General features: G+C 36.7%; 1 protein-coding gene across 1 annotated transcript; it reads left to right on the top strand.

Moving 5' to 3' along the window:
- Positions 1-728: 728 nt before the first annotated feature.
- Positions 729-9,810, top strand: LOC134745953 (larval cuticle protein LCP-17-like). Its single transcript, XM_063680098.1, has 4 exons — positions 729-827; positions 2,191-2,415; positions 9,169-9,273; positions 9,646-9,810. Exons 1-4 carry the CDS (start codon positions 825-827, stop codon positions 9,757-9,759), a joined length of 447 nt encoding a protein of 148 aa, XP_063536168.1. The 5' UTR covers positions 729-824; the 3' UTR covers positions 9,760-9,810.
- Positions 9,811-14,056: the final 4,246 nt, after the last annotated feature.

The raw sequence follows: 14,056 nt of genomic DNA, 5'->3' as shown, positions 1-14,056 counted from the left end.
ATTTTTGAAGATAGTTTTAGTTGTAGGTTTGTTTTTATTGTAAATCTATTAATTATATAATAACTTATTATATGTACGAGTATAACAACTTTACTTACAAGTGCTTTGGTCGAATGTAAGCTAAAGTGTGAATGTGTTGATGAAAAATTAAAAAAAAAAACGTAAGTACAAAAACCGCTCTAACAAAAACAATATTTTTTTTGTAATAAACAATAATATGACGTTATGTCCTTTAATTTTTGTATGTTTTTTCAAACATAAAAATAAATACCATGAGATGCAACACGTTGATCTCTCGAATTTAAACTGTCGTGAGACATACTAACATAAAACTAATTTTACGGTTTAAACTCACGTGACAAACACATGAGTTTAAATCGAAAAATTAGAACTGATCTTTATTAAAGAATAATCGAGCTATATGTACTTTTTTATGATATAGGAGGCAAACGAGCAAACTAAAATTAAAATTTTAATAATAAAAACTAAAATTTTATTTTTAATTTAAACCTAAAATTTTCCTTTTAAGATATACATACAAAACAAAAGGGTACTAAATAAATACACAGACGGACGACGTATGTCCGACTCGACGAAAATATACGAAACTCCGCTTTCACCATTTACGCTAAGGAACCCCGAAACGTTTTATCAACAAAAAAATTGTTCACCTTGCCACTATACAAATTATATGACGTTCAGCAATATAAATCGTTGCAAAATAATCTAAATGTCGATACCAAGAATGGAGATGAGTATATAACCGCATCGGCGTTTGCCATAATCACAGTCACAGTGCAACGCTTAACTTTGACACACTTAAAATGGTGAGTATCATAACACAGATAATTTATGTACCTACTGTAGGTATACTCGTAACAACATAACACTTAACTCAGTGAGTCTTATGTCTCTTATTTAAAATATTTCTTAAAACAATGTACAATACCAATAAATCTTTAAAAAAACCGGGGATCAAAAACTAAGTAATTATGTCCGACTCACGCTTGACTGCACATTTCTAAAGAGAGAAAGAGTAAAGAACTATTTTGTGTATTTTTTTTTTCAAAACATTAGACCCAGTGGTTTCGGAGATAAAGGGGTGGGAGAATGGTAATTTATTGTCTATTTTCTTTAATAACTTTGAAATTACAAGAAAAATATATTTGAGATTCTTCATAAATACAAATAAAGTATATTCCAGGTCAAATGAAGAAGGCATCTGTAAATAGGTATTCAATAAGATGCATAACTAAGATCTCATGTAAAACACTAAATATAATTGGATAAGTAGGTACTTACTTTAAATACCAGCAGGAGTCTTTAATAGGAGCAAAATACCTGTCTGTGTAAGCTTGTAAAAAAGCTTTAATTTTATTGACCCCTCAGTTAAACTTGTGCATAATAAAATTGTCTATAACAGTTGTTTACTTTTAGTCGAGATATCAACAGTTGTAAAAAATTAAGAAACTTCCTTTTTTGTGTGAGGTTATTAGAATAGCACTTTTTATTTGATAAAAGACAAAAATAGAAGCGCGACAGTGGTCGGAAACAAGACAACACTAAGTATTTTGACCCAATTAAGCATCAATAGACTCTGTGCGAAAAGAGAAGAGTCGTGGAATGTCTCTGCCCAATACACACATCACACATTGCTGCACACATTGCTTGACCCGTGTGTAATTTTTATGTTTTTAATGTGTAAATAATTTTATTTAAGTTTTTGCTATTATTATTCCCTTTTTTAAGCATCTTATTTCTTTCATCGTATTGTCCTGTGTATGTGTGCTTTAAGGAATAAATGTCTTTCTTCTTCTTCAATACATTCCACGACTTTTCTCTTTCCGAACAGACTACACATTACCCATGTATTTTGCGGTTGTCCCTCAGTTGCATATAAACGATGACATTTTAGTTAGTTTTCGATATTAGGGGGACTTGGGATTATAGTTTGGTTTTACGGTAAGGTGCATTGGGATAAGTTCAAATGTGTGATTGAAAATGGAAATTTCTTCTAAACTATGAGCTCTTTCTACATCAGTACTGCAATGCATCTTGCATTGCAGTATCGTAATTGTTGCTCAAGTATGAAGTAGGTGCTTCTAGTTTTATAGAAACATTAGGATACCTACTATAAAAGTTTTTGACCCGTATTAGAATATTGTTCAATCTTTATGACCATAATTCCAGAGAGCCTTCATCGTCCTTGCCCTGATCGCCGCGGCCTCGGCCGACGTGTCCCACCTCTTCAACAAGCCCGGCCAGCAGCGTCTCCAGCCCTCGGGCGGCCCTGACACCCAAGCTGAGATCCTGCAGCAAGCCAGCGACGTGAGGCCCGATGGCTACGAATCCAGTTTCCAGACCAGCAACGGCATCTCCGCTCAGGAGTCGGGACAGCTGAAGACCTTTGGACCTGTAAGTAGTTTAAAACATCTACCAAACCCCCCCCCCCCCCCGGTCTGTGGTCCGACACACATGAACCAGAAAAATGGGGGGTTATAGGAGGTGCAAGCACATAATAGATTTGGTCAATTCGCCTAGCTTTTCGAAGATTGGGTATACTCGAGAATTTGGGACGGACGCATAAGCTGAAGGAGCCGATTCGATTCCGATCTCGGTCACTAGGGGACATCTATTTCAATTTATAACCAGAAAATATTTAATGTTAAAAATCTACAAATGTTCCAACTGTCAAGTATTTATCCAAAAAATGTCTGTAAGTAGTCTTTGTTTCTTTGGATTTGGTGTACCAAATAATTAGATAGGTAATATCTAAGACATGTTTTCTTAAAACATTGTAGCGCCATCTGCGTTAACTTTGCACGTTTATCCTCATTAAAAATGGGCATATCATTGACATTGGTATTCCTTATCCATCTCTAACTCTATTTTCTGCCAGTTGCGACTCCTTTGTGATCCTATATCTCATTTCATGCAATATTGCGGAAGAAATATTATATCTTTATTCACATTTTTAAACGCAACGTCCACAAGTAATAGGTACTAAAACGTAGGTACCTACAATATTCTTAATTAGAAACATAACTACATTGTAACTAGGAATATGAAGTTGTTTTTGAGAATTGAAGTTAATAATATGTAAAACTAAACGGCTACTTGCACTATAAGGGCTTTTCCAGTCATGATTTTACATAATGAATATTCACATAGTTGCATTTATTGGAATAGAGTGCAATAATATATTATTTTAAGCCATTTTAAATCTTAAGCAGAGGGTTTAGATTTTATATATGGAAAGGCCAACCACTTAATCTATATTCCATTGAATAGTCATTATATGATGAGCGAACTAGCAAAATACCACAAACTAGCAATAAATTAGTCTAAAGGTTATCATTTGATATTTGAGAAGACGATACGAATTAAAATGAATCAATTTGAAGGTCATGTCGACATCTATTCAAATGAAGCGAGAGCGAGAGCGACAGACAACACATCTGTATACGTCCGTCCCGCGAATTAAATTATAAAGCGGTAGAAAAAGCTAACTAAAATCAAGAAAAAGTATAATCAGTGAAAGTGAAGTGTGTAATAGTTAAGAAAACACAAAAACCCTGCCTCAATATGTAATATCAGTGCGAAAATTACTGTCTAAAGTGTTTCAACGGTTGCGACAATCTTAGAAATTAACAAACGCATAAACCAATCACCTGCATCCGCCTCGCCATTGGTGAATGGCTATATCTAACCTGCTCCCACTACAAGGAAAAGTAGCTACTGACCTCTTCCCACCTTCGCGCGGATTGGCTGAGGGCTTGCACAAGTACACAGGTAAACTACCAAAAAAACAAACGGCAAAATGAAGTGTTTGGTTTGCGATCTCCGAATTAAATACGAAAGCGAGAAGCTAACATGCACAGCATGCGGAAAGCATTGTCACCAATCCTGCATAAATATGACCTCTGCATTCTATATGGCCAATCACTTTCATCTAGATAAACACTGGCTATGTGAATTATGCCGCAACGTCACCAGGCGGCCTAAGAATGACAACACACCAATTAGGAATACAGTTCAACTAAATCTAAATGAAACTACAATGTCGATCGATGACTTAACACATGATCGCACAGATAACAGCCCCCCGAGGCCCCAGGGCCCCCAGGACCCTACGCAAACTCCACCTAACGTTTATTCCAGCACAGCAAATACAACAAGTTCCGTAACCCTAGACAGCATTAGTCAATTACTAGACTATAAACTTAAGGAGAACAATGAATCGATACTTAACGACCTAAAAATCACAGTTCAATTGGAGATAAACAGAACGATAGCTAACTTAAGAAATGACATAACAGCCCATACAGACAAGATAACCACGGAGCAAATCACAATAAAGAGCAGCATTACAAGTCTAGAAAATAAAATAAAGGCCCTAGAAGGGGAAAACACTAAACTTCAACACGAATTAAACCGCCTAAATGAAAAAACCACCCAAAAACCGCAAGAGACCTATGAAGACAACACGAAAATACTAGTTATACACGGTCTGCCCGAGTACCGGAACGAACAAGAGAATGAACTTGAAAACCGGATAGTATATTTATTCCATGACATCCTAGGCGTTGAGCTTACTGGCTATATAGAAGATATTTCAAGAATAGGAAGAATTAGTAGGAACCCTAGACCGCTAAAGGTTGAATTAATAAGTAAGCGAATGGCCAAATATATCCTTAAAAACTCATGGCTCTTTAAAAATACCGGCATATCAATCTCCGAGTACCTAAACGAAAAGGCGCTTAAACAAAGGAAGCTATTACTATCAAATTTAAGACTAGCCCGACAAAGCGGCCATCACGCCGTTATCCGCGAGAATAACCTTATAGTGAACGGGAAGATTATCAATTTAGAACCACAACATAATGAACAGGACTACATACCGGAATCTGCATCAGCTCCTGAGCTTCCTGACACTAATACATCCACACTGCGATTCGACTCAACCACATCATCCACCAATACGTCCACCACTCCTAGTACCTCACACCTACAAGGCACTACGAGAGAGCACGAGCAAACTGGCAGCGGCGGCGGCGCCGGCGCATCAACTAATAACTCAACGAATAGCTTGACGACACCACAAAATAAGACTTTTTTTCTATAGCAACTATGTACAAAATACTACCACACATACCAAAAAACAGATCTTAAATACTGAATTTAAAATAATGTATCAAAACATGCAAAGTCTCTTTAACAAACGGACAATCTTAGACGCATTTTTGAGTGAGAACCCCAATAAATATAATGTACTATGTCTCACAGAGACGTGGTTGTCTAAAGAAAAGCAAGAATTAATTCACATTAACAATTACGTCATCGCGTCGTCGTTCAATAGGACTAACTACACGGGAGGTGGCTGTTGCATATTATTGCGTGATCAACTAGTGTTTACCGAACGTAAGGACATCGTGGACATGTCCATCGAATATGTTATTGAAATCTCAGCTATAGAATTAAGTAAACTAAACATTTTGATAATTGTTATTTACTGGAATAGTAGAGAGACCGAAATTTTCTTTAAACAGCTGTCACGAGTTTTAGATCTCGTATCAAAAAAAGACCGCGGCAAAAAAATTATAATTGGAGGCGACTTTAACTTAGATATAATGCAAAATAATAATCAATCTAGATGCTTTATCGATCAAATGCTAGAATACCATTTTACTCAGCATATTAAAGTCCCGACCCGAGTCACGAACACCACGTCCACGTGCCTAGACCTGATTTTTACTAACTTCACTGATATCACACTGAAAACTGATGTAAGCGACCTTGGATTTTCTGATCACAAAAGTACCGAAATTAGCATCGATGTACATAGACAACATAGGTATAATAGTTCTCTCAAACTTAGTAAAAGACTATTTACTGAGGAAAACATACAAACTTTCAAAATAAAACTACAAGATATAGACTGGAACAGACTTATTAATTCGGACTTTGACATCAACCAAAACTATAAAACATTCAACGACACCCTAATAAATATTCTTAACAACTGCATTCCTATTAAACAAATCAAGGTCAACACACATACTAAAAAACCCTGGCTCACGAGGGGTATAAAAATCTCATGCCGAGCAAAAAGACATTTAAAAATCATAGTTACTCAAACAAAAAACGAGATACTAACTCGACACTATAAACAATATGAAAAGCTACTTAAAAGAGCCATAACCTCATCTAAAAAAATACAATACACCAAAAAAATACGAAAGTCCGACAACGTAGTAAAAGCCATGTGGCAACTAATAAAAGAGCGCACGAACAAAAATCAAATACGCACTCGACAAAACATAGAACTAGCGATCCATAATAAACTTACGTCCGATCCTAAAACTGTATCGAATAACTTCAACACATTTTTTGCGACCGTGGGCTCGGCCAGCTGCGGCAATCTACCGCGCGGCCGGCCTGTAATTCTACCCACCGTAAACACATTTTATTTGACCCCGGTATACCCCGAAGAAATTAAATCAATAATAATGAAACTTAAAAATAAAGTAAGTCATGGAATAGACGAGTTGCCACCAATTCTTTTCAAAAAATGTGTAGAAGAACTAACTTTTCCCTTATACCTTTTAATAAACCAATCCTTTAGCACAGGAACCTTCCCGGACCTTCTAAAAAAATCTTTAATCAAGCCAATACACAAAAAAGGATCCAAAACAGACCCTAATAATTACCGCCCAGTGGCTCTCTTGCCAACGACTTCCAAGATATTCGAATCCGCAATGAATAAACGCTTATACTCCTTTTGCGAAAAATATAGCATTTTTGACGACGCGCAAAACGGGTTCCGTAAAAACCGATCTACGACCTTAGCAGTATTCAAATACGTTCAAGATATATTGACTGCAATAAACGATAAAAAATACGCTATCGGAATACTGTTAGATATGTCCAAGGCCTACGACATGGTTCAACATGATATACTCTTAAATAAACTTTGGGGAATAGGGGTGAGGGGAATCACACACAAATGGTTTGCATCTTATCTAAAAAATAGAGAACAATACGTAGAAATTGAAAATGTCGACTTGACAACACGAGAAATTAAACGCGTTCGATCTGACGTACACAACATGACCCATTCCATCCCCCAGGGTGGAGTACTCGCATGCTTGTTATTTTTAATATATATTAACGACATTCCAAAACTTATAAAAAACGACTATTCTTGCGTTCTCTTCGCAGATGACATATCTCTCCTTACGTCATGCAAAGACAGTATGAGCATCAATAATGAAATAAACCTAGCACTAACTCCATTGATAGAATGGATGGAAGACCACAACCTAAAATTAAACATATCCAAAACCAAAATCATTCAATTTAGGCCGCATCAAAAAAACCCTCTAGACTTAAAAGTAACGTTTAACGGCATGGACTTGGAATGCGTAGGGACAGCAACACTGTTAGGGTTTGATATTGACACTAATATGAATTGGAAAAAGCATATTGCCAAATTAAAAACAAAACTGTCATCTTTTATTTATGCATTGAAAGAGCTTAAGAGAACGACAGATTTCCAATCTGCGCTTACCGCATACTATGCCTATGCCTACTCATGGCTTAAGTATGGTATAATACTATGGGGAAATAGTACGGATGTGAAAGACCTATTTATACTTCAAAAAAAATGCATAAGAATTTTAGCTAATATTTACTGCCCAGAAAGCTGTTTACAATATTTTAGGGAATATAAACTTCTTACGCTGACCTCTTTATACATCTTGGAAATGGGTAAATTTGTTAGGGAAAACCCAAACCTGTTTACCTATATCCGAGATCAGCCGCGACGATATGAATCCCGATTTAAAAATAACCTGGCAACAATAACAGGCTCTAATTTAAAATTATACAGCTCAAGTCCGTACGCCATGGCAATAAAAGTATACAACAAAATAGATAACACTATAAAAGCAGAACAATGTAACAAAACGTTCTTGACTACACTTAAAACTTACTTGATTGACAAATGCTACTACACTCTAGAAGATTTTTTTCAGATCCGTCTGATTAGTAACACCACTATTTTTGTACACTAATTTTAAATTTTAAATTTGGATAATATTGTAGATAAGGTTAAATTGAATCAAATTATTGACATATTGCACTCTAATATTAATTCTATTTCTAAAACATTTACATTCTTATTATTTTAATACTTATATAATTTGACATCACTTAATAATAATTATTTGCCCGTTTATTTCTGTATTTAATACACTGACAATTATCTGATTCAATTCGGCTTATATGTATAGAAACTACTAAATTGACCTACTTTTATATTATACACATAGATTTAAGATTAGATCCTAAGTATGCATGTAATATTGCTATGCCCCCACGGGGTCCATGTGGAACTACCAAGAATTTGTAATACCTATAAAACCATGGTTGCAATAAATAAATATGAAATATATATATGAAATATAAACGCATAACGCATAATGATCAGCTAATGATGTGTCAATCAGTGTTAAAAACGGAACAAACGGAACGTCGATGGAGTTGGCAGATGAAATTAAATCGGGCATTAATATGAATGACGTATGACCGTGACTTGGTTATGGTTATGGACGTCGGTCGAGTTCAAGAACATCTTTCGCGCGCATCTTTTGAACCAAGCTCGCGGTCCGGTACGCCCGTCTGTCACAGCTTTTAGGTTGGTCCGCTCTAGCTATGGATGCTACTTGCAACTCAAGGGTATTCCTTACACGTTGTCTTCCAGTGAGGCGGAGATGAGAGAAGACTTACGGGAATCAAGCAATAACATTGGTTATTGTTGAAACTGGCCATCAAGTACATACTTTTTATATAACTGCTGTATGTTCAAATGTATTTTTGACAGACTTCATTAAAATGATCCAAGAGGAATATTTGTTTTATTAGTTATAATTTTCATTTCTTCTCCGCTCCGCAGGATTACAACCAATGCTAGGTGTTGGTAAGTGATTCCCGTAAGTCTCCTTCCATCTCCGCCTTAGTGGAAAGGCCTGATCAGATGAAGGATCCAGAAGATAAATAGCGGAACTCTTTAATGGCTACTTGTAGATCCCTCGGGACAAATAGCGGGATTGCACTTCAATTGAGTTTTTGTTCAATTTTTTTAAACAGTCGTATTATAACTTCTAGGAGGAGGAGGCCATAGTTGTATCCGGGCAATACAAGTACACCGCTGACGACGGCACTCCCGTGGAGGTCTCCTACACTGCCGACGAAAATGGTTTCAACGCGCAGGTACGCACGTAAAATTTTTACAGAGCCATAGAACTCCCGTGGAATTTGAACGTATATTTTAAACGGGTTTCGGGGTGGAAGTGGAAGGTTTCACGACTTGATCAGAAGAGGAAGTCAACTTCGCGCCTACTATGTTTTAAATTTGCCGCCTTGTGACAAGTTTTTGGAAATTATTCAAATGGCCGCGAGGTCTGCAGCTCACAGACCGTTAGTGTAACATTGTCCCATTTTTAGTGTTCCGTGCAAAACTTTGTTTTGACAAACGGAACACTTATGGGATCACTTCAGAGTTGCAAATCAGTTAAATGCGTTTTTGTTGTTTAATTAGTCTTGTACTGTTTACTTTAAGTAGTCTTGTACTTTGTTTTCCAGGGTCCTCATCTGCCCACCCCTCCCCCGGTCCCGGAAGCCATCGCCCGTGCCCTCGCGTACATCGCCGCGCACCCCCCACCACCAGAACCCCAGCAAGGCCAAAAGAAGTTCTAAATGATTGACACACCCGAACTTGTATGAAATAAACTTATAGTTACTTATCTTTTTAAATGATTTCTTTTATTTCACTCACACGTTAGCTTGAGGCCGATTTTTATTTAACTTTGTTAAAGTTTTGATTTTGTTATGATACGATCTTGACAAGTACACCTCATGCGCACTAACGCAGCGTACTACGTAGGCGAACAACACGCGAACGCGAAGCGAAGCGATGCGGCGCGGGGTGAATCAATCCTTTGATACCTATAGAAGGTCCTATTTGGGCGATCTCGTTGCGAACGCAAACGCCGTGGGCCCGCCGCGTTCGCGAGTTGTTCGCTTACGTAAGACGCTGTGTAATAAGAAGTCCGGTTCAGATTTAACAACATGTTACGGTTTTGATCTTATTTTGATCATCATCATCATTGGACTGTAAGTCCTGTAACATCAATAAAATGATGTTTAAACAGTGTCCACAAGAGTGCGGCACTTTCGCAAATGACTAGGACAGGGGTCACCAACTAGTTTCTTCAGAGGTCCAGTTTTTAAAATAAAATGACCACCGCGGTCCGTTTCTACTTGAGTTTATTAAATTACAAAATCGCTTAACGACAATAGTTATTTGTGCAACAAGAGAGGAAAGTTGGTTTTTCTTGCGAGTGTTGATTTTGAGTCCCGAGAAAGCGAAAGATTCTAAGTTAGAATCTTGAGCGTAGCGAGGGACTTAAAAACACGAGATGTAAAATAACTTTGCTCTCGTGTGACACATATAATTTTTCACCTCAGTAGTGAGAACATATTAAAGTTTAAAATGTATTTCGAATTACACAGAATAATACAGAGAAACAAAAAAAAGTGAGGAAAACCGCACTTTCGTCGCTCCCTGGAGTGAGGAAAGTCGCACTTTCCTCACTCCAGGGAGTGAAACGAAAGTAGGCTTGTTCGAGCTGCTGAGGTGAAAAAGTCTTTCCAATAAACTAACACTTATTTAAGCTATTTAAGTACTCATTAACAATTTCACCTTGTTATTCAAAGGCGGGGTACATTACACCACGATTACCTATATTTTTGACACATGATATATTTTCTTCCAATTTCTACCTTATTACAAACGAAATAAAGACCTTAATATTACGCTGCCTAATTATAAATTTATTAATAGTTAAACTGTATGCTTCTAATATTAAGGTTGGAAATCATACGACAATTCATTCCAAAAGTAGATAAAATGCTGTGTATTTGGTGTAAAGTGTTTAGTACACGCGATACTGCAATCATGGAGCAAAGAAAACACCGTGAACTGCCACTTTTATTTGTTTTGACGTATGATTGATAAGCAATTTAAAAATAACGACATTGTAGTGTGGCTTCATAACAATTGCATACATTAAACTAGTTAACTTATTATGATATTATAAATTATAACTCCAGATAAGTTATCAGGCGTTCCAAAATTGAACCGTTTAGGTACAAATTTTACAGTTGTTCTTAACGCAGCGTACTATATAGGCGAACAACACGCGAACGCAAAGCGAAGCGATGCGGCGCGGGGTGAATCAATCATTTGATACCTACCTATAGAAGTGTCCTAAGTGGGCGATCTCGTTGCGAAAAAACGACGTGGGCCGCCGCGCCGCGCCGCGCCGCTACGCTTCTCGTTCGCGAGTTGTTCGGTTACGTAAGACGCTGCGTGTCAGTCTTCTCAAGAGCTTCCGCATACCGAAATAAATAGAAAAGGAGAAGCTTATGTTTAACAACGAGTGTAACAAAGATGAATGGTAAGGTATGCGAAAATTAATCAAGCTAAAACACATATTTCTAGGCAAAGAAATTAATACCTATAAGGTACACTTTTACCTTTTTGATACCACATACCTATTACTCCATATTATTTAGTTTCTATGGAGTAAATAGAATTAAAATTACTCATTTACTGCTGATATCACGTTCATAAAATCGAGTTTTTTTTTATTAGAGGCGCGGGACCAAATTTTCAACTTACTTAAATCACTTTTTTAAACCAGTATTAATCAGCCTCATTAAAATCGAGACTTTCCTAATACACTACCACAAATACAAAGTTACTAAAATCACAAAACAACACTCAACCCTCTATTTCTCCACTATAAAACACTTTATTCATTATTCAGATTGTAATTAATTACAGCATAACAGCACTCGTTGATATTGAGTTTATTATGAGATTGTTAGCTGTTATTAGTGATGTTCCGGGAATACTGAAATATTATTCCCAGGAATTTCATTGGAAATATTTCCAACTTTTAAGTAACGTTATACGCTGTAAAACAATTAAAAGGATTTGATATTAACCAATTCATGTAAAATACCTTTCTGGGAAACCTACTGTAATATGTATTATAAAAAATAATTTAATAATCTGAATGTATTGACTTTAGAATGTTTTCACATTATCCGATCCGATGTCGGAGGTCGGATACAACTACAAAGTAGCAAAAAGTGAAAAAGTGCCTTTTTTTTATTTTTTATACATTTAATTATTTATTGTTTCTTGTTCAAAGGAAAGCGTTCATGCAAAAATAAAAGGACTTGATGCCATAGTGGATTTTCTATCACCTGTTTTTCTCCGAAGGTCATCCGATATCGAATCGGACAATTTAAAAACGTTCGTATCCATCAAATATCCCTTAAGTGTTGCCTAACTTATTGTCTTGATAAGTTTCTGTGCCAATGTGTCCGGGAATATTTACTCGGGATGAAGTCCCCAAAAAATTCTCCAGCGAATGCAGCTTGGTCACATCACTATCTAGGACAATATTTGCGCATCTCGACCCATCCGCCTTTGTCTTATAATGTAGCTATTTGGGTGTTTGCTGTTCTCAAATTATTCGTTGTCATGCAAATATTATGTTGAATGAAGTTTCGTGATATTTGGAGTGAGCAAAGGCTGTCATTTCTCCATCCAATTCCAAACGCAGTCCAGTATTTTTAATTTTATTGTTGGTACCACCTTCAACCTTTAAGGCCATCCTACACTAGCGTCTTTTAAGCGTCGACGTCAAGTCAGCGCTATGGAAAATGGCGTCGCTGCGCAGTTGCGCCAACGCTGCGTCGAGTAGCAGCCGTAGAGTTGACTAGACGACGACGCTCGGGAGACACTAGTGTAGGATGCCCTTAAATTAAAGCAAAGATAGATATAACTCCGTAATAGATGGATACAGTCTAAGGAAAAAACGTGCCTCGAAAATCACGAAAATTTGATTCTCGATCAGATGTCACCACTAGTTTTAGTCTACTCTCGTATAGAGGGCGTTGACGGTTTCGTTTGTTATTTATAATTTTAACGCATATCCGTTAAAGAACATGGGTCAAAATCATATAAAAATAATTAATGCAAATAAAAATCATTTATCCATATTTAAATACATTTTAACGTATTTTTATAAATCTTCATTTTTAGTTTTAAAGTATGTCGATAGATGGCAGTGAATTTACAGTGGTAACAAAATTTACTATGACAGTACCGCTCTATCTTATTATATCCTCTTTGATTAAAGGAAAAATTGTAAAATTCAACGCCTCCGGAAATACTAAGTTGGAGTCTTGCTGAACCGACCCGTCCAATCGCTATTAACCAATTGAAGCTTACCAGAAGCGTGCGAATTTAATATTTTTTATCAAGCAAAATTCGTTAGCGCCGGCGTTCCAAAAGGTCGCAAGTTCGAGTCTTGCCCGAGGCTGTGAGTTTTTTCCATTTGTCTTTTAATTTAAAAATGTATAATATCGCTAGCTAAAAGTAAACGTATCTGCTAGATAAAAAATACCTTATTTTAAGTGACTTTTTCCATGTAGCTTGAACATAAATCTCTGCAGGTCCCAGGTGCATCGCATTAGGATGCAACATGATGCGACAAGTGTGAAATTGCATACGCGGCTACAAGTGCAACAAACATGCACTTCTCTACGTCTATCGGACAAGTCGATTTTTGAATTTACACTAGAATATCTGTTCGAGTTTATTTAACAGTCATCTTAAGCCTATAAATGGGGTTATTATGGCGTTTTAAAAGTTTCCTTAAACGTCACGTGTGCGGGTCGAAAGTTTTTCAATGTCAAAATTCACAGAAACCGGTTTTTCGCGTTCAAAAAGCAAAAAGCGTTCTTTATTTAACCCCCCAAGTTACACTGGATTGCGTATCATTTTTGACTCACTTGCACTCAGTTAATACGAATAGACGCCGTTTTCAATTTGCGCTTTCGATACAGCGTAACATCGATACCGAATCGTTGAACTAATAAATAAACGTGTACGACTAGGTGGGACGTCTAAACG

This window comes from Cydia strobilella, chromosome 12 (genome assembly GCF_947568885.1).
Source record: "Cydia strobilella chromosome 12, ilCydStro3.1, whole genome shotgun sequence".
Classification (NCBI taxonomy): Eukaryota; Metazoa; Arthropoda; class Insecta; order Lepidoptera; family Tortricidae; genus Cydia; species Cydia strobilella.
The sequence above is the reverse complement of the archived record's forward strand: the minus strand, read 5'-3'. Positions and strand labels throughout refer to the sequence as shown.

Excerpts from the sequence above, each read along its gene's own strand:
- LOC134745953 (XM_063680098.1), top strand. Across the intron at positions 2,416-9,168 it reads AGCTGAAGACCTTTGGACCT|GAGGAGGAGGCCATAGTTGT; the intron begins GTAAGTAGTTTA and ends TATAACTTCTAG. Across the intron at positions 9,274-9,645 it reads AAAATGGTTTCAACGCGCAG|GGTCCTCATCTGCCCACCCC; the intron begins GTACGCACGTAA and ends TTTGTTTTCCAG.